Raw genomic sequence first — 24,082 nt, 5'->3', positions numbered from 1 at the left:
AAAATTAAAAAAAACATAAAAAGAATAAAAAAGAATAAAAAAGAATAAGAAAAAGCACTTCCTTGAAAATAGAAAATTTACTTCAATTGAAATTATATTAACGACTGAGTTTTTTTGTTTTTTTCTCTAGCTTGGTCTTTTAATTTTTGTATATTGTCAATTTTTTGAACTTGTTATTTTATCTCTTAAAAACTGCCTCTTAATATCTGCGAAGTATTTCTTTTAAGCGTATCGTTAACTGAACAAATGTTTAGTTCATTTTCATGGCTATCATTTTGGAAGGTATTAATATTGTCAAAATTAGTAGCAATATTGTTATGACTATTGTAATTGTCGGTAATATCGTTCACTACGTCTTCGAAATTTTCGTAATCATTATTAAACTCGTCATCTTCCTCATTTTCGTCTCCACTACTAACAGAAAATTTTGCTTGAGAACCAGTACCTAAAAGTGTTTCCTTTAAACTAGGCTGTTCTTCTTTCAATGCCAAGGTATCTAAATGGGACATTCTTCTTATAAAAGAAGCTTTAGTATTAAGTTCTTCAATGTAGGAATTGTTCCTTTTGGGCCTGCTAATAAAAGCATTCGATATGGTGGGTGAAACATGATGGGTGATGTATGAATTAGATCTTGATCTAGAGCCTATTGATTGGTAGGATTTAATTGAAGATGGCGATGATGGAGAGTTTGCACCCAGTTTGCTATTTGGAGAGGCGCTAGGGTTGTTTAGTGCAATATTGCTCACAATGTTAGGATTTTCATAGAAAGCTGAGTTATTTTTTGTATTGTTGTTATTACTATTAGGATAATTTAGGTGAGTTAGTGGAGTATTTGAAATTGAGCTTTTTGGGGGAGGTTGGAGTAAAGAAATGGTTTCATTAGCTGAACCATTTTCCAGAGCTGAAGATAGATTGTGATTATGTAAAGAATGAATATTTCTCTTTGTGTTGCTTGAGAGGGAAATAGGGGAGGTTAGTGGACTGCTATTATTGTTTGAAATGTAGTTGTAGTTATTAGAAGCCGAAGAGTTTAAGAAAGAGGATTGCAAAGCCATGGAGATGGAAGGTCGTCTTGAGGAATGAATGCTAGCAGAAGATGGGAAAAGAGAAGCAGAAGCAGAAGTTGGGGAGGTATTGTGAGAATTGTGTGGATTTGAACTATAGTGATTAAAATTGAGGAAATGGTCAGGAGCAGAAACAGGAGTAAAGGAGAAATAATCATTTCTGTTTTTTGAGGGCAAGGGAGTTTGATCGTTTGATACCATGTCAGCGTATGAATAGAAGGATAATTGTTGTTTATCGTTATCTTTGGGTTTGTCCTTTTCTTTTTCAAAGTTAGGATTATTGTTGTACTGTGAGCCTTGATGGTTTAATTTTGTGAAATAAGTAAAAGAGCTTGTTCTGTGAAAGGTTTGGCTTGGTGAGCGATGAGGAGGAGGGAAATAGAAGCTGTTTCCTCTTTTCATGTTGGAGGGTTTTGAGTTTTTGATTGTGGAATTTAATACAGTTGAGGGTCTTCTGTTTGAAGATATTATTTCTACTTTATCCAAATCCATATTTTCGTCAGTTAATATCGAAGTGGTAGCATCCAAGACAGGGGGGATGAAATCTTCGGCAGTATGTTGGTAAGAAGTCAAGTCCAAGACTGAATGGTGATTTTTCTGGGAAGATATATTGGGATTTGTTGTGTTTGAGGTATAATTTGAGCCGAAAGAATTGACATTTGTATTGTTATTGTCATTGTTATTGTTATCGTTGTCTGTAGTATTAGTAGGAGAGTTGTTTTTTGAGTTGAAAGCAATGCTATTATTGTAGTTGGAGGATTGAGAAACAGCTTTTGCTAGGAGAGGTAAATCGTTTTCTTTTTGGACATTTCTTTCAAAGATTAAAGAGGAATCAAAGGATTGATCAGTTGCAGTGTTTGGGTTGAAAAAATGAGAGTTGTTAAGGTCAGAAAATAAGTATGAGTTTCTAGCAGAGCTTGTTTTGATTGAGTTTGTTCTGCATTTTCTTATATTAGTAGATACAGGGGATTTTTTGAAATTTTGAGGGAGGAAGATATTGTTGTTAGGGTTGGGAATGTGATTGGGAGAAGTGTTGATTGAATGGTTTGAGGAGATGCTACTTATTCTCTTTGCAGGGGAGAAGGATATAATGTTGTTTGAAAAGGAATCGTTTGAGATGGAGCTTTGGTCGCTTTTGATACTTGTTATGTCGTCGTGGTTCATGTTGATGTTTTTTTCATTTGAGAGGTTGTTGTGTGTATTTACAGATAATTTCGAGGTTAAAGAGGAAACGTTTTTTCTGTGGTGGGTATGGTTATGAGTATGAGGATTAAGAGTGTTGTTATGGTTGAAATTGGGGTTAAGATTGGGATTGTAAGAATGATTGTGATTATGATTGTGATTGTGACTGTGACTGTGACTGTGACTGTGAGTATTGTTGTGAGAGCTGTTGTTTGAAGTTGTTCTTTGGAGAGAAGTGGAGCTGTTGTTTCTGAGAGAAGTATTTTGAATAGGAGAAATGTTATTGTTTGTGTTATTAAAGTTGAATATATTTAATCTTGTTTTATTGGGACTCAAGGAATTTGAGAGAATTGAGGAGGTCATTTTTGCTGGTAGAATAAAAGTGAAAATAATAGAAACGATAGAAATAGTAGAAAGAAGAAAAAGATAAAAAGATAAAAAGATAAAAAGATAAAAAGATAAAACCAAAAGGAGAGATAAGAGAAGAAGAAAGTTTTTTCAATATCGTATAATGAAAAGTTGGAAGAGGAAGCAGAGGTTCATAAGAAAGAAGATGGTAATGTGGGCCAATTGTGAGCGATAAAATCCATTCACAGGTAGGAAGCAGAGATGGAGAAAATACGAGATGTTGTGAGTATATATTTGTATATATATAAATATGTAAATATATAAGTATGTAGCAAAGGTTGAGTGAAATATTGGGTTGTGTGATTTTGCAGGATTCTTGAGATAGTAGGAATTGAAGAAAGCTGATTTGAAAATGACCATAAACAATTGCTTATATCCTTTTCATGCTTTTAGAAAAATAGCAGTGGTTTAGCTCAGTAAGAAAGAAGATTGGAGTTGGTGATCTGGGTTCTGTTTCGCTCATTTTCCAGCGCTTTAGCTTTTACGCTTCATGGCAACTCCCGTTAGAGTTCCTCTGCTGCAGCCCCGCACCAGTGGGAGGCCACTCTGGCGCACGGCAGATTGTCCTTGCTGCAATCACAACACTTTTGGTAGGGTAGCCGTCGATCGCCACTGCGCCGGATGCACACGCGCGCGGGTCGTAGATGGGTCGGCCGTTCTCTGCAGATAAACAGTGCCCTGGAGCCCTATCTGCATACCGTTTTTGCGTTTGCTGCACTATCTTATAAGCTATTAGCTCGAGATAGAGCACGCTTAATTCACGGTCGCCCACTCCAGCAGGGCCATTACTTAACGGGTGCACCGCCCACTGTTCCCGTCATTACATTGGTGCCGCTAGCGTAAGCAGATGGTTCTGGTACCAGCAGGGAGATGGTGCAGCACTGCGCTCTGGGACATCTGTAAGCAAATAGTTCAGGTTGTGTTGATTTTGTTTGTTTGAAAACGAAAAATAAATCACTTTATATTGCCATTTGTAATGGCGATCATTGGTGAAAAAAAGTGCGTTAACGGTGTAACTCCCATACCCCAATCGCTCCCTCACTTTTGGTGATAGGTTCAGCTGAGTGAAATTTGAAATGTGGTTGACCGTTTATCAATAATAAAAGTGAAAAACCTATCAGTGCAAATTGCGATCATTTGTTGAGCAACAATCAAATCACCATCTGTCTCTGGGTATGGGTATTGATTAAGAAATGCCCATTGAGTCCATATTTGAGTTTAGTCGTTGGAATACATTTACTTTTTCGTTCTTATCAAAATGATAAGAACCAAATTCAAATACTATCGTACAGCGAATCTATGTGCAATCCGGGAAGCATGAGAAAGAGAGTTTGGAAATGGCAAGTTAGCAAGCTGTGAACAACAGCAAAAGAGTGGCACTGGATGACCCAGAGGAGGATTGCACTTGGTCGGGGGTTGTGTGGTGCTGGGTTCAGGACAGGGTGCTTTCTCCGAACGTCTGCAGACTGGGATTGGTCCGCAAGCCTTATGAAACGCTCAAAAGCCGAAGCTGGCTCGTGATCGATGCGTTGAATTTCCGCTGCCCCATGCTAGTTTTGCACATTTGTGTCAGCCGTTACGTAATGCAGTGCGGACTCCCCAGCAATGGATCTTCGCGCAGCAGGGGCATCATCCCAGGCCCCAAAGAAAAAAGCAAAAGAAAGGCTCTGGAAGGAAAGCAGCAAAAGGAAACAAGCAATGAAGACCTCATCAAGTAACCACAAAACAAAAAGCACAGAGAAAGGTGCGTTTGTTTCAAAACCGTATTTTCTCGCGGGATGCTCTTCAAACGGTGTCCTTTGCTGGTATGCGGTTCAATTCTGTTTGCGGTCATCTCTCTCAATTTTTGCTTGATTTTTGCTCTTTTTTCCCTTTTTTCGCTCCCTTTTTTTTTGTCTTTTTTCACTCTTTCTTTGATGAAACGTCACCTCTTATCTATTCTAAACAATTGAAACGGTTGTTGCATTCTCTCCTCAATAATTTATCACTTTCCCTTTATTTGTTTATCCCATTTCCATACTTATTAAATAATATATATTATTACTCCGTTTTATTATTTCTTTTAAGTTTATCTTCTTCAAATTTAAGTTACATTGAATTATTCCTGATTACTTGACTTGATATCACTGCATTATTTTATGGACATTATGATCCTCTTTTTTGAAAATTACATGTCTCTAAAACTTAATTGATACCATTATTATTATTATTATTATTATTATTATTATTATTATTATTTTGATGGAATTTCGCAGAAAAAAAGAAATAAAAAAATTAAATTTTAATTAAATTTTAATTAAATTTTAATTAATATATTATTTAATACATTAACTGTAATGAAGTTAATGATATATGATAAATGATAAATAGTAAATAGTAAATAGTAAATAGTAAATAATAAATAGGAAAAAAAAATATTAATAATTATTAGGAAATTACTTCAGACAAAAGTATAAAACAAAAAAATATTACGATACTTAAAAACTCAATAGGCTAAACAACTTCTAATCTTGTTCAATCCTTATCATACCTGGGCTTTTTCTCCATTTTCCACCCCTGCTCCATACTGATACTGGTATTGATATTGATGACTTTTCTTACTCTTATTTTTCTTATTCATCGCATCAAACATCAATTCCTCAAATACCTGTGCTTCCTCTTCTTCCAACTCAGATCTTTGCGCATTTTTAAACTCGCTACCAATTATAAGCAAAACTTTAGACCTCAATGTTCTTGTTTTGGAATCAACACTCTTGTCATTCAATACTTTATCGCAAACATCTCGTAATACCCCTTTGATTTCATACTTGCTTGAAACCCATGCTGTCGCAATAAATTTTCCTGTGATATTTCGTTCCATCTCAGCCTGAAGATATGGATCAATCTCACTATTCGAATTTGATAGTTTTTCTTGATTTTTAACCATTTCTTCCATCGCAGACTGCGCATCCATAGCAGTAGATAATATATTCCAAACTCCCTTGACTTGCGATCCCTTTTCCTTTGCACTGCTGAAAATCTTAGCCAACCCAAATGTCTTTTGCGCCTTTAAAAAACTAGACGCCTTTGAAATATAAATCTTCCCAATAGTATGCAACAATTCAATCCCAAAACTCTCCAATTTCATCGATTCAATCTCCAAATCCAACTTCTCTTTAAATGCTTTTTTCGATTTCTCATCCAATTTCGAATTCACTAAAGTATCCATCCTGTCAATCAACTTCTTACTTAGTTCCTCAACTCTTTTAGCTTTGGCTTCCTTTCTTTCCTTCTCCAACCTTATAAGCTCTTCTCGTTGCTCCTTCGTTAACTTAGGTCTCTTTCCCGCCCCTGTATTGGCTCCAGCTTCGGGCTTAATCACTTGTGTATCTGTCTTGTTGGGATTATTAAATTTACTGTTTCCAGTTTCATTGTTTTCATTAATATTAATTGTTTCCAACTTTGGTATATCTGTTGATGGATTAGTTGAATCAGTTTTAGTATTATCTGTCGTTGCCCCCGCCGCTGTTGTTGCTGCTGCTGTTGCTGCCGCTGCTGCTGCTGCATTTGGCTCTAAATTAGAATCGGAATTTGAATTGCTATTGTCATTGGCATTGTTAGGACTGGCTCCTCCACCATTTTCGTCCTTCTCCAAATCCGATAATATATCAGAACTCTTGGTTAAATCTTTCAATAATGACAACTCTCCTATCCAATCTAAAAACGCTTCACCACCAAACATTGTCTTAAAAAAATCGCCAGGATCTTCAAATCCTTCAACTGGAATCGCTTCGTCTTTACCAAATTGATCATACTTCTTTCTTAATTCTGGATCTTTCAAAACTTGATATGCTTCACCGACTTCTTGAAAGTTTTTGGCTGCATCTGGATCATCTGGATGCTTATCTGGATGGGTCAACATTGCCTTTTTCCTATAGGCTTTCTTGATCTGAACCTCATCAGCATCTGGCGAGATTCCCAAGACGTCATAATATTCAGTGTCTTTAACCATTTTGATTTATTTGTATAAAATTTTGCAATCTATTGTGTTTTTTCGAATTCGTCTTTGTCTGACTATCTCAACTAGATACGATACTACCAGCACGATTTTGTGAAAATATAAAACAGAAAAAAAGAGAAAAAAGAAATTTAGTTCAATCGCAAACTAAATCAATCCCGATTGTTTAATGAAATCAAAGTGAAGTGTCTACCAGTTATTCGCAAGATCAGTGACTTGAAGCGCACTAATTATTAACAGGTATTAAATAGCAGTTGATCTCTCTCTCCTATTTGGGGAAATTACATAACAATTCCAATTATAATCCATGAAAAGAAAAATGCAAAAAAGCTGAGCCACACCACTGGCTATGAAGATAAAACACCATCGCAATGGGTCTCAGCCGCTTTGGGATGTCTCTTTCCATCGCCTTTTTTTTCTTTAGAATCTTCCATGAAAAGTGTGTGAAATCTTGCTGGGGACTATTTTCTTTTTGTGCAAACCATATATCGCGTCGAAGTTCATCCCTGGGGCTGCTATTGGCTGATTGGCTGATGCCGGATTATGGTTACTGGCTCCAACAGCAGCTTTCTTTCTTTTTCTATTTCTCCCTGAAATCTGAAAAGAGTTTTGTTTGAAGACGTGATTTAGGAAAAACAGGTACCCGAACTCTACACTCCAAATCCTGCAACGAAATTGCTCGCTCAAAGTCTGGATCTTTCGTCTGTTTCTTTTACGTCTCACCCAAAAAAGCAAGAGGTTGCAAAGCAGCATACAACCATCTGATTAAAGTATCAGAAATACCATTACATAATCGAAGAGCAGCAAAATGTTTCAAAATAGCTAGGGAACTCTTTTATCTTGGGCTTTCAACTGCGAATTCAGTCGTTTCTTTTATGCCTTTTTTTTCTTTTCTTGAAACGTTTGGTGGATAAATTAACCAGTATATCGAGCTCATTAAACCTGAATATCACCAATGTATCACAATTCAATCGAGGTACTAATGATGAAAAAAAAAAATCACAATATAAAAATGAGAAGTAATTCTGCCATTTTCGATATTTGATATTTTGTTTTTTTTATTTGATATTTTTTTGACAGCCAAACTATTCTTTATAACCCCAACATTCATTTCAAAGCTGTTGATTAAGGTACACTCTTTTATACTAACAATAAATTTTTGAAACTAATTTTACTCATTTTTTCTATTTCCCTCCTTTCTATCTTATAACTGTCAGATTACTTCAAAACTTACTTTCCTTTATCTTTGGTATCTAAAAAATGTTGTTCAAAACAATCAGCGTCGCTTTGTTATTAGCTTCAATTGCTAACTGTCAGCCCGTTATTAAAACATTCAATGCCACCCACCCAACTGGTGCTAAATATTTATTTGACGAAGATGGTATAGTTGCCATTTTAGGTGAAGAAACTTTGGATGTCAATTCAACAGCCACAGCAGAGTCTTTCGGTGTTGAATCATCATTAGCTTTGACAAATGGTTCAACTTTAGTTTACCCATATCTAAATCAATCTTTATCAACATATCCAAACCAAACAAATTATTCTACCACGTTAGTCACTAGTACTGTTGGTTTATCCTCATCCAGTGATGAGTCAGCTAGTGTTATCAGTGGTTATGATGTAGGAGGTAACAAATTCGGAAATAGACGTTATACCACCTACCTTCCATATCAACGGTTTAGAACCACACAAACAAGTGAATCTGATGATGATTCCACAGCTTTAACAACATTAGTTTATACACCAACCTCCACATCAACTGCTACATCAATTGCTACTTCAGCCGCTACTTCAGCTGCTACATCTTCATCTAGCAGTAGTCAAAAATTCACTGGTAGAGCAACACACTATACCCCTTCAGCTGATCATTGTGGTACTTCATCTAGTTCTTCGGACTTTGTTGTCGCAATTGGCTACAACTTGTACATGTCCAACGACGTTACTAGTCGAGGAGTGTCTGAATATTGTGGAAAGACTCTCACTGCAACCTATAATGGCAAATCAGTCACTGCCAAAATTGTTGATTCATGTGCTTCCTGCAGTGATGAGCAAATAGATTTCAGTCCTGTTGCTTTCCAGCAATTGGCAGATCTTGATGTTGGTGTCTTGCAGGTCGAATGGAGCTTCGATTAAATAGTTAATCACTAAATAGAAACACCTAATACATACACTTTTTTATTTATTCTTCTGTCTAGATGAGGATACTTGTAATTGTGCGAAATAACTTGCAACAACAAACTGTGTAAGACAGAAAAAAGCAACATCCACACCACTGGTCTTGAGTTTCTTTAATTCAAAACTGAAGAACTGATCTGCTCAGTTTCCACTCCACCACCTATTTCTCCATGTAATAGTCCTTCATACACAGAAATATCGCATATTCCAGTCATGTCTGCGAGAGAAAGATTCCAGAAGTTGAGAGAGTTGAAGATCAAAAAAAACTACACGTTGATAGAGAACAAAAAAGAGCTTATCAAAGAGTATAAAAGAAACAGAATCACCAAAAACAACAAAACCAACAAAACCAAAAAAAGTAGCTCAAACCAAAACCATAATGGCCTAAATATTCTGAAATTAAAGGCCGAAAAGGAGCTAATTGAACTAAACTTATTTACTAATGAAAAGAACAAAAACGAGTACGAGAAGCGAAAACTGTTGAACTACTCCATCGAGGACCATGAAAACTGGACCTGTAACCAGAAACTCAAAGACGAAAACGCCTCTAACAACTTCAAATTGCAAAATTACAACCAGCTAGCCTTGCAGACGTACTTGAAGGATGTCAAGAAGATCTCTCTGGCAGACAGCAACAGCATCTCTGCTCTGCAAGGCGAGACAACGAGCGATCTGTTGGATGGCCTATCAAAGAACTTGATCAGTGAAGACCAGCGAAGAATGGACAGCAAGAGAAGGAAAGCAGAAAAGGAAAGCGACAACACTTTCTTCACTTACATTAATCGTAAGAACAAAGAGTTCAACCAGAAGTTAGCGAGAGATTATGCTCCATACACAAAGCAAACAAAGGACAACTTTGAAAGAGGAACTGCTCTCTGAGCTCGTCCATTGCTTTCATACCCCATAACCTATTCCTCACTGCTCGCCATTAGTATCATGAGTGCAACTGTAAGCTATATACTCAACAACGCTCTCTGCTCTCTGGCTTTACCACAGATCTGCTGTAGGAATATCGATTATTCGCTAACCATTGTATATGTTGGCCTTTGAAATTCCTCCCAGCATGTTGTTACTATTAAACTGCTCGTTATTTACCCTTTCTCCATCCTTCTGAATTTGACACATTGGAAATTTAAAAAATATTTCCTTGCTGTCTGCATTTTGACTGCTTTTTTTTTTCCTACTCATTTGGCTGTCAAATCTATCGTTAACTAACTGGTTGTTATTTACCAAGCACTAGCATATACGCTGCTGCTTTCTACTCACTACCTTCAATTTATATATATAATACGCTTTTCTATTAATTCATCAACCTTACCATTTTTTCAAGTCCTACATCACTTGCCCTAAGTGACTCCCATCAACATTACGCTTTTTGTTTAATCACACTTCTACATCAATCTATCATACCAACTCCTATAATATCACTTAGAAAATGACACTAGTAGATATCAACTCATTGGAGCCACTTGCTGACCCTCTAGAACAAGCTAAAAGAGCAGCAGCATATATGGCTGTTGATCAAAACGTCCCCAAGGATGCTAAATTTGTAGGTATTGGTTCAGGTTCCACTGTGGTCTATGCAGCTGAAAGAATTGGTCAACTCCCAAACAAAGATCAATTTATCTGTATCCCAACTAGTTTCCAATCAAAGCAACTAATCTTTGATAACGACTTGAAATTTGGTACTATCGATCAATATCTAAACGTTGACATTACCTTTGATGGTGCTGATGAAGTTGATTCTAGATTAAATTGTATCAAAGGTGGTGGTGCTTGTTTATTCCAAGAAAAGCTAGTGGCTTCATGTTCAAAAAAATTGGTAATCATTGCTGATTACAGAAAAAAATCTCCTCGATACTTAGCTGAAAACTGGAGAAAGGGTATACCGATTGAAGTTGTTCCTATTGCCTGGATTAAAGTAAAAAACGATTTGATTAATTTTGGTGCAAGAAGTGTTCAACTAAGACAAGGTGGTACTCAGAAAGCTGGCCCTGTTGTCACTGATAATGGTAATTTTATTATGGATGCTGATTTTGGTGTAATAGATGGTGATATCAAAGTACTAAATGATAAAATTAGAGGTTTGGTTGGTGTTGTTGAAACTGGCTTATTTGTCGATATGGTTGAAAAGGCTTATTTTGGAAATAAAGATGGTTCAGTGACTATTCTATTTGGTGAAAATGTTGAAGAAACTATTTAATGACATTATTCTTTTTCTTTTCACTTTTCCAATTCTTTCTATTTATCTGGTCAACTATTTTTGTTTTCTCATACATATTTATATTAATGATTATAACACTATAAACTTCCTAGTTATGCTGATTATTCTTTTGCAATTTTTTATTAATTTGTTAATTTGTTAATTTGTTAATTTGCTAGTTTCTTAACTTTTCTTTAATTTAAGTCATTCTCAAAGAATATTACCACAAAGCCATTGGTATATAAACCACACTTTCATTTAATTTGTAGCTCTAGTCATTATTTCTAACTCTCAATTTATTGTTCAGTTGTGTTACTTATCTTCATAGAACAATAGGAGATTTTGGCGCTAAAATACAAATTGTTCCTTTTATAAATTCTATCATTTATTTCAACTATATATACAACATAAATCTCATGATATCATATTCTATTACTTTACTACATATACCTTTATAATTGATATTACCTTCATCTGCAAAACTCTTGCATCAGAATGAATTATTTTTATAGTCTTACTTCTTTATACTGGTGAAAACTGATCTTAAAAAGAAACCTCAACAATTTCATCGTAACTTCATTTCGACTCTTGTTATTCTAATCAAATAAAATTATATTACAAATAATTATACTACTATTTAACTTAATTCAAAACCAGGTTATGAAATAATCCACAACAGTCTGTTTTTCTATTAGAACAGAAATTCATATTTATTACAATTCAAAAACAAATATTTATTGTTTAGACCATTAACATTATGATTGTTTTATTTAAAGATAAAACCCTATCTATTAAACATTTTTATCCAAAAAAAAAATTAAAAAAGAAATGAAATTGAATGCAATTTTAATTCAATGTTATTTAGCAGAAATGTTTCACTTGCTATATAATGTCCTCTTTCGAAGAAATTATATTCTTATGAATATTCAAAGGTTCAACTGTAGAAACTAGTCTTGGAAGTGCAAACATCTGAAAAGCGTGTCTATTTCCAGGTATTGAAGAGTTAGAGAAATCTCTATTATTGTGATTTGCTTTAGCCTGGTTATTTTGTGATCTCGAATCCAAAAATTCCACATTGCTAGAATTACTATTGACATAATATTTCATTTCATAAGGATAGTTATCAGCATCAAGAGACTGCACTAAACTCTGATTAATGTCAACATTAATCATTGGGAAAGAAGGGGTTAAACTCTTATTTGATAAGTTATCTAGACTATTTCTCAATTTTGCAGACTTTGAATAAATCGAATTGTTCTGGCTACTAACAATAATTGGCGCATTCTCTGGACGAGATATTGATATTTTTTCAGAAGCTTGACACAATTCAGCATTCGATTGTTCATAATCGTCCTCATCAGTGTCTTCATTATTTTGAAAATCATTATTGACCTCCAAAACAGGTCTTTCTTCATTCTTGTTTTCAACGATAGATCTATTTTCAAAATTTCTTTCATTATTAATCAAGCTTTGATCGTTGTTATTTTCAGTATCTTTTCCATATTCAGACTTTTCTTCGTGATTGCCTTGATTTAAGTCCAAAGAGCAAGGGTTTTCTTTAAGTCTTCTTTCATCAACGCAAAGAATTAACCATTGACAATGCCCAATTGGAGATTTAAATTTTGCAAATATAGTAGCTTTTAATTTTTTTAATTGAGTTTCCAATTTCCATGTATTAACCAACCACTCATTGACTTCTATTTTTGAAACTTTGATTGGGTTTTCTTCGATTTCATACCTCTCAGGTTGGATTTTTGGGGATTTCCTAATATGGGTATCATCAGTATTTATATTATGAGCTCCAATTGTACTGTTCAAAAATTCATCCACTGAATAAAGTTGATATGAATTTTGATTTGAATTAAGATGATGATATACACCATTCATGCTTTTAATATTACTACCATCATTATTTTTTCTTGAAGAATTTTCTAAATATAAAATACTTGGATCAAATTTTGAAAGATATTTCAAAGATATTAAAGAAACAAAGCTTTTAAAGGCAGAAAAGGGATTTTCTATGAGCTTATCAATGAAATGTTGTTCTTCGTTTCTGAAAATTGTTTGTGATGAGTAAATTTTGCAATTACATGAGACGACATTTTGAATCAAATTTTTGTAGTTTAATTCAGTTGTATAATTATTAGATTCAATATAATCAGAAGGAATGGAAAGAACCAAACCCATTTCCTTATGAGGTGATACAAAAGGTACTGGTGGGTATGGATTTAATGGAATATCATTAAGAAAACTTATTGATAGATCATTTTTAAAATTTGAATTGTCATAATCAATGTTTCGCACATATGAAAGGAAAATTCTTTGAAATGCTCTTCCTCGAATGTAGTATAATTGTCTATTTGAATGTATATCTTCAATTGGAGGACTACCATTGGGAATAAAATCAACTTGATCAGTATCAGAATTAGTAGGGTGATCATTCAAACTTTTGTCAGTAGTATTAGTATTAGTATTAGTATCAGCATTCGCATTAGTATCATTTTGAGTTGGTAATTCAAAAAATAATTGGGCAGCAGTGTAAAGTAATTCATTTAAATCATCGATATTTCCAATGCAATTTTTGTAACAAAATAATAAAATAATGTCTAGGTACTCTTGGATGATATATGGATAGTCATTACTTGGTAAACAGAAGGGTAAAATCTGATAAAAAGAAGTTTTCGGATAACCAGTTTCTTCTTCTTTTTTCACAAACTTTTTGTATGAAGACCAAGGAAATAAACCATTTGGTAAATTTGCCCAAATTAATTTTAGAGAATTTATGATGATTTTAATATTCTGATGTGATATGATAATATCCAATTCTTCGCCCTTCAAGGAACAGCCCTCGTATGGGAAAAGAGAACTTAAAAATTCTTTGGAGTCTTTCAATATTGAATCCTCTAATTGCGATAATGATGGAGTAAAGACATCAAAAGGGAGAATCCGATCTTCTTGTTTGATATTACTAGAATAAGATTGATCTGAATTTAAGTATTCTTTTAATTTTCTGGTTAAAGCATGAATAACCACTCTTGAAGTGTGATGATTAATACCATTTCTAATCAAGATGTTAAATGGTAATTTGTTATATAAAGATGTTTCAAACAAAACCGAATTGAAAATATGATACCTTGCATAGCATTTCATACGATCTCTATTAATATCTTGAATTAATTTAAAAAGAAGATTGTTATTATAGAAATCAAAACTTGAACAATCAGCAGAAGTAAGTGAGTCAGAATTGGCATGGCTACCAGTAGAAAAATTTGAGAAAATGGCATCAGAATAAATGTTAGAGACATTTGATGGCTGGTTCCTTGTATGGTTTTTAAGATGACCATTTGTATTTTCATTCATAGCATACCCATTAAAAGAGATTTGATGTGTAAGAGCAATATTTTTGGGCAAAGTATTTATTATTGAGTCGTTGTAGTATGGGGAAGAGATGTTATTGTTATTGTTATTATGTCCAAGACTGATGGGATAATTTACAAAGGTTCTGAAGGAGTTTTCCTTTTTGAAATTATTATTGGAATCATGAGAGATATTTTTCGGTACTGTATCTCGTTGAATTTGGAAATCCAATGGGTTCAATTGGGAATTAAGAGTTGGAGATGGATTTGAGATTGGTAAGTCTCTGTGAGATGATTTCGAGTTGTTTATTTTAAATATATTAACTAACATGGTAATCTAAAGTTCTTTTAAAAACTGTGTTATGTAGTTGAATTGAAATGGATACTCTCAAACAGAGAAAATATATTTGGAAAAGAGATGAACATATGGGTGTATTTATAAAAAAATAAAACCATTAGGATAAAGAAAAAGTAGAGATAGCAATTTCTGTTTCATTTGGAATTTGTGATGTCGGCAACCAGGATAAACTGATATATTATTAATTTCCTGACCGTAGGTTTCTATAATAAAATTAACAATCGGATTATATTTTTCTGAGAGAGAGTGAAGCTGATGAGTATCACAATGGTAAACAAGTTGAAACATAAATGGGTTGTTCTGGAGGTGAAACAGTTTCAATTTGGGTAAGCTGCATATCGAGGCAAGTACATGCGTATGCACGAAGTTCAATGTATCCACACCGCTGTGTCCCGTGACCTTTCAGTCTCAAATTTTCAGGCGCGTTTACTGATAACACCTTTTCCTTTTCCATTTCAGAGCTGGAAGAAGAAAGAGCAAGCAACTGAGTGGTCATATTGAAGACTCTGGGTATTTGTGAGAGGATTTGACATATTATATTGGTATTGGTAATGTCTTGGCTTGAGGGATTCATAGAAACATACAAAAATGACGTTTACGAGCGTTGGGCAACCCATAATTGGAAAATGGAGGGCTATCTTTTAGGTTGTCTATTGGTGTTTGTTGTCACTCATACGGTTGGTTATAAAATCAACGAGAGATATGTTAGCAACTGGGTTGATTATATGAAGGATTATTTGCTTAGGAGCCAATTTTTCAAGTTTGGGGTTTCCCCCAACAATGATAATAGGATTGTATCGTATATTAGAGACAATGACCAGTTATACACCACTTATTGCACTGGTAGAGTGAACATCAAAGGATTTATCATTAGATTGAGATTAAAGGCTAGACAAAATTTTATTCTTTATATTGTGCAACAGGTTTTCTCGTTTTTCTTTGAAAGCTTGAAACCTGATGAAGACGCAGTTGAGATCAACGGTACATTTCATGACAATATTTCAGTAAACAGTTTTATTTTTGCTATTGTTAATAAAAACAAAATGAACGAAAGAAGAAATGAAAACTATAGTTTGTCCTTAACTAGGACAATTGATTCTCCCAAATTACCAAATGAGTTTGTGTTTATGTCTGAATCAGCAGAGATTAATGAAGCTGTTTTAAACAAAGCAGAAGTATTAGATCAATTGGCAAAAGTTGGAGACGTTTTACAATATTTGATTATATCTGACCAACCCACCTATCATCCCACCACTATTGATGAATGCAAATCCAGACCTTCATTTGCATTAAAGCTAAGTTTAAAATCATCAAGTAATGGTGATTTAGAAAAGTCGAAAGATTCAATTGAAATTTTATTGAAAGTTATTGATTTGATTTCGAATAATAAAAGATTTGAAATAAGACCCGAAGTTTTCAAAAAGATCAATAACGTCAGAAAACAACAGGTTGAGAAGATCATTAAAAAGATTGAATTGCAAAAAAAAGAAGAGTTGGAAGAAAAAAAATTGGAAGAACAAAAGAAAATAAAAGACGAATTGAAGAAAAGCAGCCCAGCCGAATTGGAAAAGTTTGAAAAACTGCAGAAAGCCAAAAAAGAAAGAAGAATGAAAAATAAACAAAGAATTAAAATGTAAATGGTAAATACAAGTTTGTTTTGTGTATGCTATCTGCTAAACTTTTATGAAATTTCTTCTCTTTACATTATTTTTATAATAACATTTTAATGAGATTCGTTTTGACCCTTTCTTTTAGTTTTATTTATGTTTCCGCCGTTGTTTGTGGTTTTTTTATTTTGATCTTCTCATAAAGTTTTCTGTTGTTCGTTTAGTTTTAGTTAAAATATCATCATTTGCATTGCAGTGCCAAAATAATATGTTACTACACTCTGTTGTCTCCACTGTGCTGGTTGTGGAAGAGCGGATTCGGATGACACCGCGGTCGGCTGATACACGGATGAGTAATCACTGACAGATCCAGTCTGACTTCCGCCCTTCCTGCAAAACCCACCGTTGTGGTTGGTTGAAAAGCGTGCAGGATAAAAGAAAAGGCCATCCAATTTTGTCCGGAGTACTGCAGTGCTGAGAATGACTGTGCAAACCAAGCTGGAAGCCCTTGAGCATCGAAGGTCGGGCTTCTGACAAAACACAGCAGCAGGAAAAGCTCATGAAGGCTCGTCAGGTCGAGGAAGCGAGCTGAGTGATTAACAATGGCAGTGATGGTATTGGTGTTTGAGGCAGCTTTCGTTCTTTTCCTCCTGCTTACAGTTTTGAGTTTCCTTCGGCACGATTAGCGCGGACAGCTCTGGAGCGCCGTCCGCAGCCAATCAGCAACAGCCAAATGGTCAACTCACATACTCAAAACCGTCTGGGACGTGGATTTTCCCGCCAGACCGCTGATTTGCTGAGTGTTGGCTTACCACAGCTTAGAGAACATTAGTATCAAAAAACAGTGGGTGAAAAATTTTGTATTTATATCTATCGTTTCCTGCTGGAGGTGTTTTTTTTCGTTTCTTTCTTTTGTTCTTCTCTTTCATACTCCTTATAATATATCCCTGCGTCTCCTTCTCTGTACATAACTTATAACTAATCCTCTGTATAACCTCACCGTTTTTCTTGAACATATTCTCTAAGCTCCTCTTCATTTTATCTTAACCACATCCACAATGCCCCCAAAATTCTCTGAGTTCAAAAAAGGTAACGCTAAGAAAGGTGCCAATTTATTCAAAACCAGATGTTTACAATGTCACACTGTTGAAAAGGGTGGTCCTCACAAAGTCGGTCCAAACTTATCTGGTATCTTTGGTAGAAACTCTGGTAAAGCAGCAGGCTACGCGTACACTGATGCTAACATCAAGAAAAACGTTCTATGGACCGAACAAACAATGAGTGATTATTTGATCAATCCAAAGAAATATATTCCAGGTACTAAAATGGCTTTTGGTGGTCTTAAGAAAGACAAAGACAGATTCGATTTGATCACTTATTTGGTTGAAGCCACCAAATAATTTTAATCATTTTGTTTTCTTTCCCTAGCTTCTCACTTGAAGCGATCAATAATCAATCATTGTATTAGTAAATATTGCAGAAAATACAAAGTTTTTGTTAATGATTTAATATTCCTTTAATTCTTCAATCTCCAGTCTCTACACATCCTGTTTTCCCTTTGTTTAATTTTCTACGACTTTAAACTACATTTTTTTTTTGTCTATTTTTTTTTTTTACAATTAGATTTTTCAACTTACATATTTTTTTCTATTTTATTTATTTTTTTGCTTAAAGTTTCAATGATTATAATTTTCTTAATCATCTTATTGTATATATTTACTCAACGAAAATTTACTTGTCATTACGATTTTATCAAAAAATTAAAAAAATAAAAATAAATATAGAGTTAAATTGATTTTAAACCAAATCAAACATTTTATTTTATTTTATTATCTCTTCCTCATCTCTTCCTGTAGCCTCGACCCTCTGCTATCCAATCCGTTTCTCACAATTCCTTGTTTCCAATTTCTTTAAGTTTATTCTCTTATTCTCTTATTCTCCTAGCCCAAACCTCCAAATGCTTGGTTCTGATTGGCATACTGCTCATCTTCCACTGATAGCACAATTCCAATGTAAGCACCCCAGTTTTCCACTACAATTCACTGGCTTCCTCTTGGATCTTTTTAGAATCCTCTTTCTTTTTGATTTCTTTCTCTTTTGTTTCTTCTTTTCTCTGTTTTTTCTGCTCAAACCTTCGTCATTTGAGTCTTTTCTTTGCTTTTGCTGCTCATTTTTTTTTCTCGTCTGAAATTACCTCAAAACGTGGGGTGCGCTCACACCCCAAAGCACACTAAAAACAGTTTTTGCTCACATGTTTGAATTCTTTGGAAAAAGCAACTTGATTTTATCATCGACATGAGCTTTCTGCTTTTTTCAATACTTTTTATTTTCTTTCCACCTCCATTTTTAGTTTTAATTATTCTTATTTTGTTTTTATTATATCAAAATCATTCTTCATTTGGTTTATTTCATATAAATCAAGAACCAGTCCTTCAACAACACATTTTTCATGTCAGAATCACTCACTCCCACCACAACTTTCTTGGATTTGTTGTATAAATTTCAAAATGCTATACCTTCCTTTTACTTTAATTTGATTCTACATCACTGTCCTGACGATATTCTCAATATCGACTACACTAGAGCTGTTCGTTTAATTATAATAGTTTCTGCTTATATTTTTTTCAGAAAACTATTTGTAAATCATCAAAAGATTAAAACTTCTAAAAATTTGCTTAAAAAACATACTGATGCAAACAATGTCGACTATTTGTTTAACAATTCGCTTGAAAATCAAAACCAAAACCAGGTTCAAAATAACATTACTCATAACCAAAATCAAAATGATCAAACAGACAAAAACAAAAGCTTTTCTTGGGGAAAACAAACAAGAGAAAAAAATGCAAAAATATTAAACACTTATAAACAAAAAATTTCAAATTTTAATAACGACGATGATCTAGATGACATTAAGGAACTACTTGAAGACTAATCACCTTCCCAACTATATTTCACTATTAATAACCATTTTCTATAAAGAAGTATAAAAACAGTATAAAAACTCTTAGAAACTTTGGCTGTTGGTATCAATTTATCATATTTTTTTCTCTTTTCAAATTCTAATTTACAAATACTTGTTCTCACCCAATCTTACATGCACTCCATAACTTTTCTATTATTAATATTCTTTTTATTTTTATTTTTTGTTTTTTTATTCCGTTTTTCTGTTTTTTACTTGTAACTTTAGTATTATATATAATTAATTCACAAATATTCCCACTCGAGAAACCAACTGATGAATAAAAACTTAAGGCTTTAATGATCTATTTAAACAACAATTTTTGAAAAAAATATCGATAAGTCAAAACTAAAAAAAAACATATAATTTAACTAATAATTTATCCTGCCAATGTTTCAATGAATCACTAAAAGTACGAAAAAAAATAAAAAAAATAAAAAACAATGAAAAAATATAAAATATAAAATAAAAAATGAAAAATGAAAAATGAGAAATTATAAAAATGAATAAAGATTTTTGTGAAAAAAAAATGATGAGGAAAATAAAAAATTATCAAAATTATTCCAGATAAACCTTGATAGTAAAAATCAATCTCTCTTTTATTGAAAACCTTAATCCCAATATCTTTCTATTGCGGTGAGTCTTATAAAATATTTTCACCAGCAGCAACTTCTGCTTCAGGAGCACTGCTTTTGAGTTCATTGACACCTTTTGTTCTACACAATGGACAGGAATTTTTTCCTGTCGTTAGCCAAATGTCAATGCAATCCTTATGAAACATATGTTCACATTTTCTTAGCTTTCTTGCAATGTCATCTGCTTCATACTCAGTCAAACAAATTGCACATTTATCTGTTTTATTGACATACACGTTATTATTATTAATATCCCTATCCCTATTCTTGTTATTGTTATTATTCTCATTAACATCCTTATCAACTGTATTTTTTTTCTTTTTTTGAACATCTTCATACATTGTCTGCCTTTTCTCTTTGCTCTTTATCTTATGCGACAATTCTTCATAACTGTGACTTTCCTTCAACTTTGTTTTTATAACATCCAATGATGATTTACTTTTGCTTTTCTCATGCTTCTTAAAATAGCTAGGAATATATGATGATATTCTTTTCCTTGATGAAAATGATTCCTGATCATTCTGCTCTGACTCTTTAGATTTGCCTTTATCAGCGATAAAAGATGAATTTTCCAGTCTATTCTCTGAATCAATTTCCATTGACTCATCAGATGACCCAATACTGCTTGGATTAGATTCCAATTTAGTGTCATTCCTGATGTGTACTTTAAGTAATCCGCCAGCTTCATCGACTTCTGCTTGGGTCACTGTAGGTTGTTTTACATTTCCAAGCAAATTTTGTAACGCCAATAAATCTTCATATGTTGGATTTTCTGTCATAAGTGATGGAGCAGTAAGAATTGGATGGTCTTGTGCATATGAATTGCCAACTACAAATATCACCCACTGTCTTGCCTCATCTGTTCGATCATTTGCACTGCTGTTAGCATTATTTTCTGTTGTTTCACCTGTAGTGTTTGTATTATTATCACCATTGCTATTATTTCTAATGTTATTTATGGGATTATTAATTGAGTTAGTACTTGTGTCATTAATAGCGGAAGAGAAATCATTAATTGGGTTATTAGTTGAATCATTAATTGGATTATTAATTGGATTATTAGTTTGATTAGTGATTGGACCATTATTTGAACTAATATCTCTAGAGAAGTCAGTAGTAGGTGAGATATTACTGTCAGTATCATTAATATCATTTCTTAATCTGGTAACGTTATGTGAAGATAGGTTATCAAAATTAAACACAGAACGGCTTCTGTTTGATCGCCTTCCATGCTGTCTTCTTCTACGGAAGAATAGAAATTGTGAGTTATCTCTAGAATCAGTTGGACCACTATTTCGGATTAGTGAATCATCTTCGTCGTTGCTGTTGTCACTATTGTTAATATCATTGACTGATGATGAATATCTAGCAAGTGGACTTCCAGTGAGATGTCTAAATGACCTTCCACTTCTATTTGATGACGAATAAAGAGGTGAGTAAAACCTTCTTCTTGACTCGCTTCGGCTTATTGGCAGAATATGATCGACAGGTCTAGTATGGTAATCCAAAGAATTGAAACTTGAACTAGCAGTAACAGTTCTATTGATACTAGTTGAATCAAATTGATTTGCATTTATACTGTTACTATTGATTTCTTCTGAGAAATTTCTTCTTTCATTTTCATGATTGTTGTTATTAGATAGAAAATCTGTCATTGGTGAATCCGTATCAACAGTTTCTGAATTTCCATTATCGACAACTGTAGAAGAGTTATTTTCTATATCATTATTATTTTGGGTATTATTGTTGTCTTCGTTGTGATTATTGTCATGGTGATCGTCACGGTCAATATTTATATCAGTTGCTATTCCCGAGGAGGAGTTTGTATTTTCGAGATCATTTGAATCAGTGGTCAAATCATTTCGAAGTAAAGAAGCACGTAAAGAGCTTGTTATATCATCATCTTCAGGAGGACCAGATGGTATTGATCTAACAGCGACTATTATAACCGGAATTAGAGAATTTTCCTGTTCCGTTTCTTGATTCATTGAGTCGAATCTAAATGCTCTGAAAAAGGACATTGGTTGATTCCTTGCAGTCTCATTATAGCTTTGATCAGTGACGTTTGGGGTTTCGGTTTGATTTCTTTCTCTATTTCTTCTGTTTAAAGTATTTCGTACACTGGATGATAATTCGTTGGCTAATAACCCATTATGTAAAGCACTTATAAACTCTTGAAAAGTGGAGTCTGAACCATCAGCTAAAGTGGAGTTATTGTGATTAGTATTTCTATTGATTAGGTGAGAGATTGAATTTGTAACTAAGGATAAAGGCGATTGCGAATTATGAGTGAGGTGACCGTTAGTACTATTGTTATTGTTATTTGTAGGGGAGTGATTGGATTGATTTGAACGATTTTGAGTTTCAATCAAGTTTCTATTGTCGATTCTTGTTCCTTGGAAATCAGTTGCACTGCCAACCATTGTTAGCAAGGTAGAAGTTGCGGCTATTTCTAATAGTCTACTAAGCATGTCAGCTTGATTTTGAAAAGATTCTGTTTCTGCAGGATTAGCTGGTGAGTTATTTGTTATTGTTGTTGTAGTAGTCGAAGTATGATTGTTAAGGTTTATAGGATTATTGACATTAGCATTTGAATTCGCAGAAGAATTGTTATTGTTGATGTTGTTGTTTTCGGTGTTTGTATCAGTAGTTTGAGTGTTATTGTTGTTATTTTCAGTGTTATGAATAGGATTAGAATCTTGAGTATGAATTTCAGGTGGAGAAATGTTGTTGATAGGACTAACATTGGAGTTATTTAATATTGGAAAGGAAGAATCCGGTAGTCTAGAAGTGGTTGAGGTCACTTCTATGCCAGCAGTAGTGGTTATTGGAGACTCGTTTGTAGAAGTGGTTGGGTTATTTGGTCTAGCCAATCTTAAATTATTTAAAGGAAAACTGTCAGAGATTTGATGATTATTGACTGGAGGTGGATAGGAAACTGAAGTAGAATCTAGCGAATTGAACAAGGAATGAAAGGAGCTTCGATTTGGTAATGAATTTGGGATTGAATTTATAGTTGGAGATGATAATGAAGAAGAATTTGAATGAGAGTGTATATTGTTACTGCTGTTATTATAATTACTATTGTTGGTGTTGTAACTGTTATCATTTGAATTATTATGTGACATTGAATTAGATATTGAAGAGATTACACTATTGAATCTTCTCCTTGTATTTCTTCTGGAAAAGGCGTTCAAACTTTGGAAATTTGAGTTGAGAAAGTTTGTGGTTGAATTATTTGAAGTGTTATTAGATACAAGATTGGAGGAGGAGGAGGAGTTTGAGCTACTTGTCAAATTTGCATTTGTGCTTGTAGTGGGATTGGCAGTGGTATTATTACCATTATTGGTGTCATTAATATTGAATTCATTATTGGGTCTGGGATCAGCATTATTGGTATTAGTAATACTGTTTGAGATTGAGTTTGCTCTGGTCAAAGAATTGGATCTTCTTCTTCTCAAGGAAGATCTTGACACTGATTGTGTTGTGGAAGACGGCAAGGAATTGGGGGAATCAAAGGTAGGCAAAGCTGAAGGAAGTGCAGAATTTGCAGAGTTAGATATGGCAGATGAAGAGCTGGGATGGACATTGAAAGAGAGGTTGGTTTGCTGTAGATTTGAAGCAGATGGATTGGCATCTGGATTGAAAGCAATGTCAGAAATAAACGTTCCTAGGTTAGGGCCATTGTTGGTTGTAGTGGAGGGGCTGTTGGTGGTGATGGTGGTGTTAGTGTCATTGTTGATGGCATTCCGATTTGAGGAGAAGTCCATAGTGGAACCAGTGGTTGTGTTGCCAATATTTCTATTCCTAATCCGGACTCGTTGGTTGATTTGAGATGAAACAGAGTGTCTGTTGGAATGATTACTGAGAGTAGACGAAGCAGTAGGATTGTGGGATTGGAACTGGCTAGTGGAGTTGGATGGAGTGCTAGAAGATGAGTAATTTCTGCTTATTGACTGTCCCATTATTCATTTAAAAGGACGTAAAGCCACGCTTTTCCCAAATAAATAGACAGAAGAAAATAGACCAGGCAGACGAAGAAGCAGGTATGTGTCTATATATCCTACAGCTGCTGGAGCAGAAGAAGAGAAAGATGAGAAAAGTTAAGGCAAAGAATTGCTGATGAAGCGTGGAGGTC

General features: G+C 34.0%; 10 protein-coding genes across 10 annotated transcripts; 6 read left to right on the top strand and 4 right to left on the bottom strand.

Annotated features, from left to right (window-relative positions):
* Window positions 1–37: 37 nt before the first annotated feature.
* ASCRUDRAFT_75354 (uncharacterized protein) lies at window positions 38–3,011 on the bottom strand. Its single transcript, XM_020193029.1, has one exon. It carries the CDS (start codon window positions 2,607–2,609, stop codon window positions 186–188), a length of 2,424 nt encoding a protein of 807 aa, XP_020047631.1. The 5' UTR covers window positions 2,610–3,011; the 3' UTR covers window positions 38–185.
* A 2,263-nt stretch (window positions 3,012–5,274) lies between these two features.
* Window positions 5,275–6,645, bottom strand: CAJ1 (Caj1p; the record flags this gene model as incomplete). Its single annotated transcript, XM_020189910.1, has 2 exons — window positions 5,275–6,104; window positions 6,309–6,645. Coding segments are annotated over 2 exons (1,167 nt in total), but the record flags the coding sequence as incomplete, so codon positions are not given.
* A 1,839-nt stretch (window positions 6,646–8,484) lies between these two features.
* ASCRUDRAFT_34082 (RlpA-like double-psi beta-barrel domain-containing protein) lies at window positions 8,485–8,784 on the top strand (the record flags this gene model as incomplete). Its single annotated transcript, XM_020190489.1, has 1 exon — window positions 8,485–8,784. A coding segment is annotated over one exon (300 nt), but the record flags the coding sequence as incomplete, so codon positions are not given.
* Window positions 8,785–9,039: 255 nt separating this feature from the next.
* Window positions 9,040–9,705, top strand: SYF2 (Syf2p; the record flags this gene model as incomplete). Its single annotated transcript, XM_020193178.1, has 1 exon — window positions 9,040–9,705. The coding sequence occupies one exon, from the start codon at window positions 9,040–9,042 to the stop codon at window positions 9,703–9,705; it is 666 nt and encodes a 221-aa protein (XP_020047628.1).
* Window positions 9,706–10,261: 556 nt separating this feature from the next.
* On the top strand, window positions 10,262–11,029 carry RKI1 (ribose-5-phosphate isomerase RKI1; the record flags this gene model as incomplete). The annotated part of the gene is made up of 1 exon (XM_020190475.1): window positions 10,262–11,029. The coding sequence occupies one exon, from the start codon at window positions 10,262–10,264 to the stop codon at window positions 11,027–11,029; it is 768 nt and encodes a 255-aa protein (XP_020047627.1).
* Window positions 11,030–11,805: 776 nt separating this feature from the next.
* Window positions 11,806–14,980, bottom strand: ASCRUDRAFT_13009 (uncharacterized protein). Its single transcript, XM_020189019.1, has one exon. The coding sequence runs from the start codon at window positions 14,714–14,716 to the stop codon at window positions 11,912–11,914; it is 2,805 nt and encodes a 934-aa protein (XP_020047626.1). The 5' UTR covers window positions 14,717–14,980; the 3' UTR covers window positions 11,806–11,911.
* A 362-nt stretch (window positions 14,981–15,342) lies between these two features.
* On the top strand, window positions 15,343–16,374 carry ASCRUDRAFT_23029 (uncharacterized protein; the record flags this gene model as incomplete). Its single annotated transcript, XM_020189769.1, has 1 exon — window positions 15,343–16,374. A coding segment is annotated over one exon (1,032 nt), but the record flags the coding sequence as incomplete, so codon positions are not given.
* Window positions 16,375–17,120: 746 nt separating this feature from the next.
* ASCRUDRAFT_75349 (oxidation state-dependent conformational changes in cytochrome C) lies at window positions 17,121–17,988 on the top strand. Its single transcript, XM_020193028.1, has one exon. It carries the CDS (start codon window positions 17,409–17,411, stop codon window positions 17,748–17,750), a length of 342 nt encoding a protein of 113 aa, XP_020047624.1. The 5' UTR covers window positions 17,121–17,408; the 3' UTR covers window positions 17,751–17,988.
* A 723-nt stretch (window positions 17,989–18,711) lies between these two features.
* PGA2 (Pga2p) lies at window positions 18,712–19,688 on the top strand. The gene has a single exon (XM_020194903.1). It carries the CDS (start codon window positions 18,800–18,802, stop codon window positions 19,280–19,282), a length of 483 nt encoding a protein of 160 aa, XP_020047623.1. The 5' UTR covers window positions 18,712–18,799; the 3' UTR covers window positions 19,283–19,688.
* Window positions 19,689–19,865: 177 nt separating this feature from the next.
* ASCRUDRAFT_141182 (RING-H2 finger protein) lies at window positions 19,866–24,078 on the bottom strand. Its single transcript, XM_020189170.1, has one exon. It carries the CDS (start codon window positions 23,907–23,909, stop codon window positions 19,953–19,955), a length of 3,957 nt encoding a protein of 1,318 aa, XP_020047622.1. The 5' UTR covers window positions 23,910–24,078; the 3' UTR covers window positions 19,866–19,952.
* Window positions 24,079–24,082: the final 4 nt, after the last annotated feature.

Source organism: Ascoidea rubescens, assembly GCF_001661345.1.
Source record: "Ascoidea rubescens DSM 1968 unplaced genomic scaffold ASCRUscaffold_5, whole genome shotgun sequence".
Taxonomy (NCBI): domain Eukaryota; kingdom Fungi; phylum Ascomycota; class Saccharomycetes; order Ascoideales; family Ascoideaceae; genus Ascoidea; species Ascoidea rubescens.
This window is presented reverse-complemented; position numbering and strand designations above follow the sequence as displayed.

Bases quoted from the DNA above. Each gene is read 5' to 3' on its own strand.
- ASCRUDRAFT_75354 (XM_020193029.1), bottom strand. From the start codon at position 2,609: ATGACCTCCTCAATTCTCTCAAATTCCTTGAGTCCCAATAAAACAAGA.
- ASCRUDRAFT_13009 (XM_020189019.1), bottom strand. From the start codon at position 14,716: ATGTTAGTTAATATATTTAAAATAAACAACTCGAAATCATCTCACAGA.
- ASCRUDRAFT_75349 (XM_020193028.1), top strand. From the start codon at position 17,409: ATGCCCCCAAAATTCTCTGAGTTCAAAAAAGGTAACGCTAAGAAAGGT.
- PGA2 (XM_020194903.1), top strand. From the start codon at position 18,800: ATGTCAGAATCACTCACTCCCACCACAACTTTCTTGGATTTGTTGTAT.
- ASCRUDRAFT_141182 (XM_020189170.1), bottom strand. From the start codon at position 23,909: ATGGGACAGTCAATAAGCAGAAATTACTCATCTTCTAGCACTCCATCC.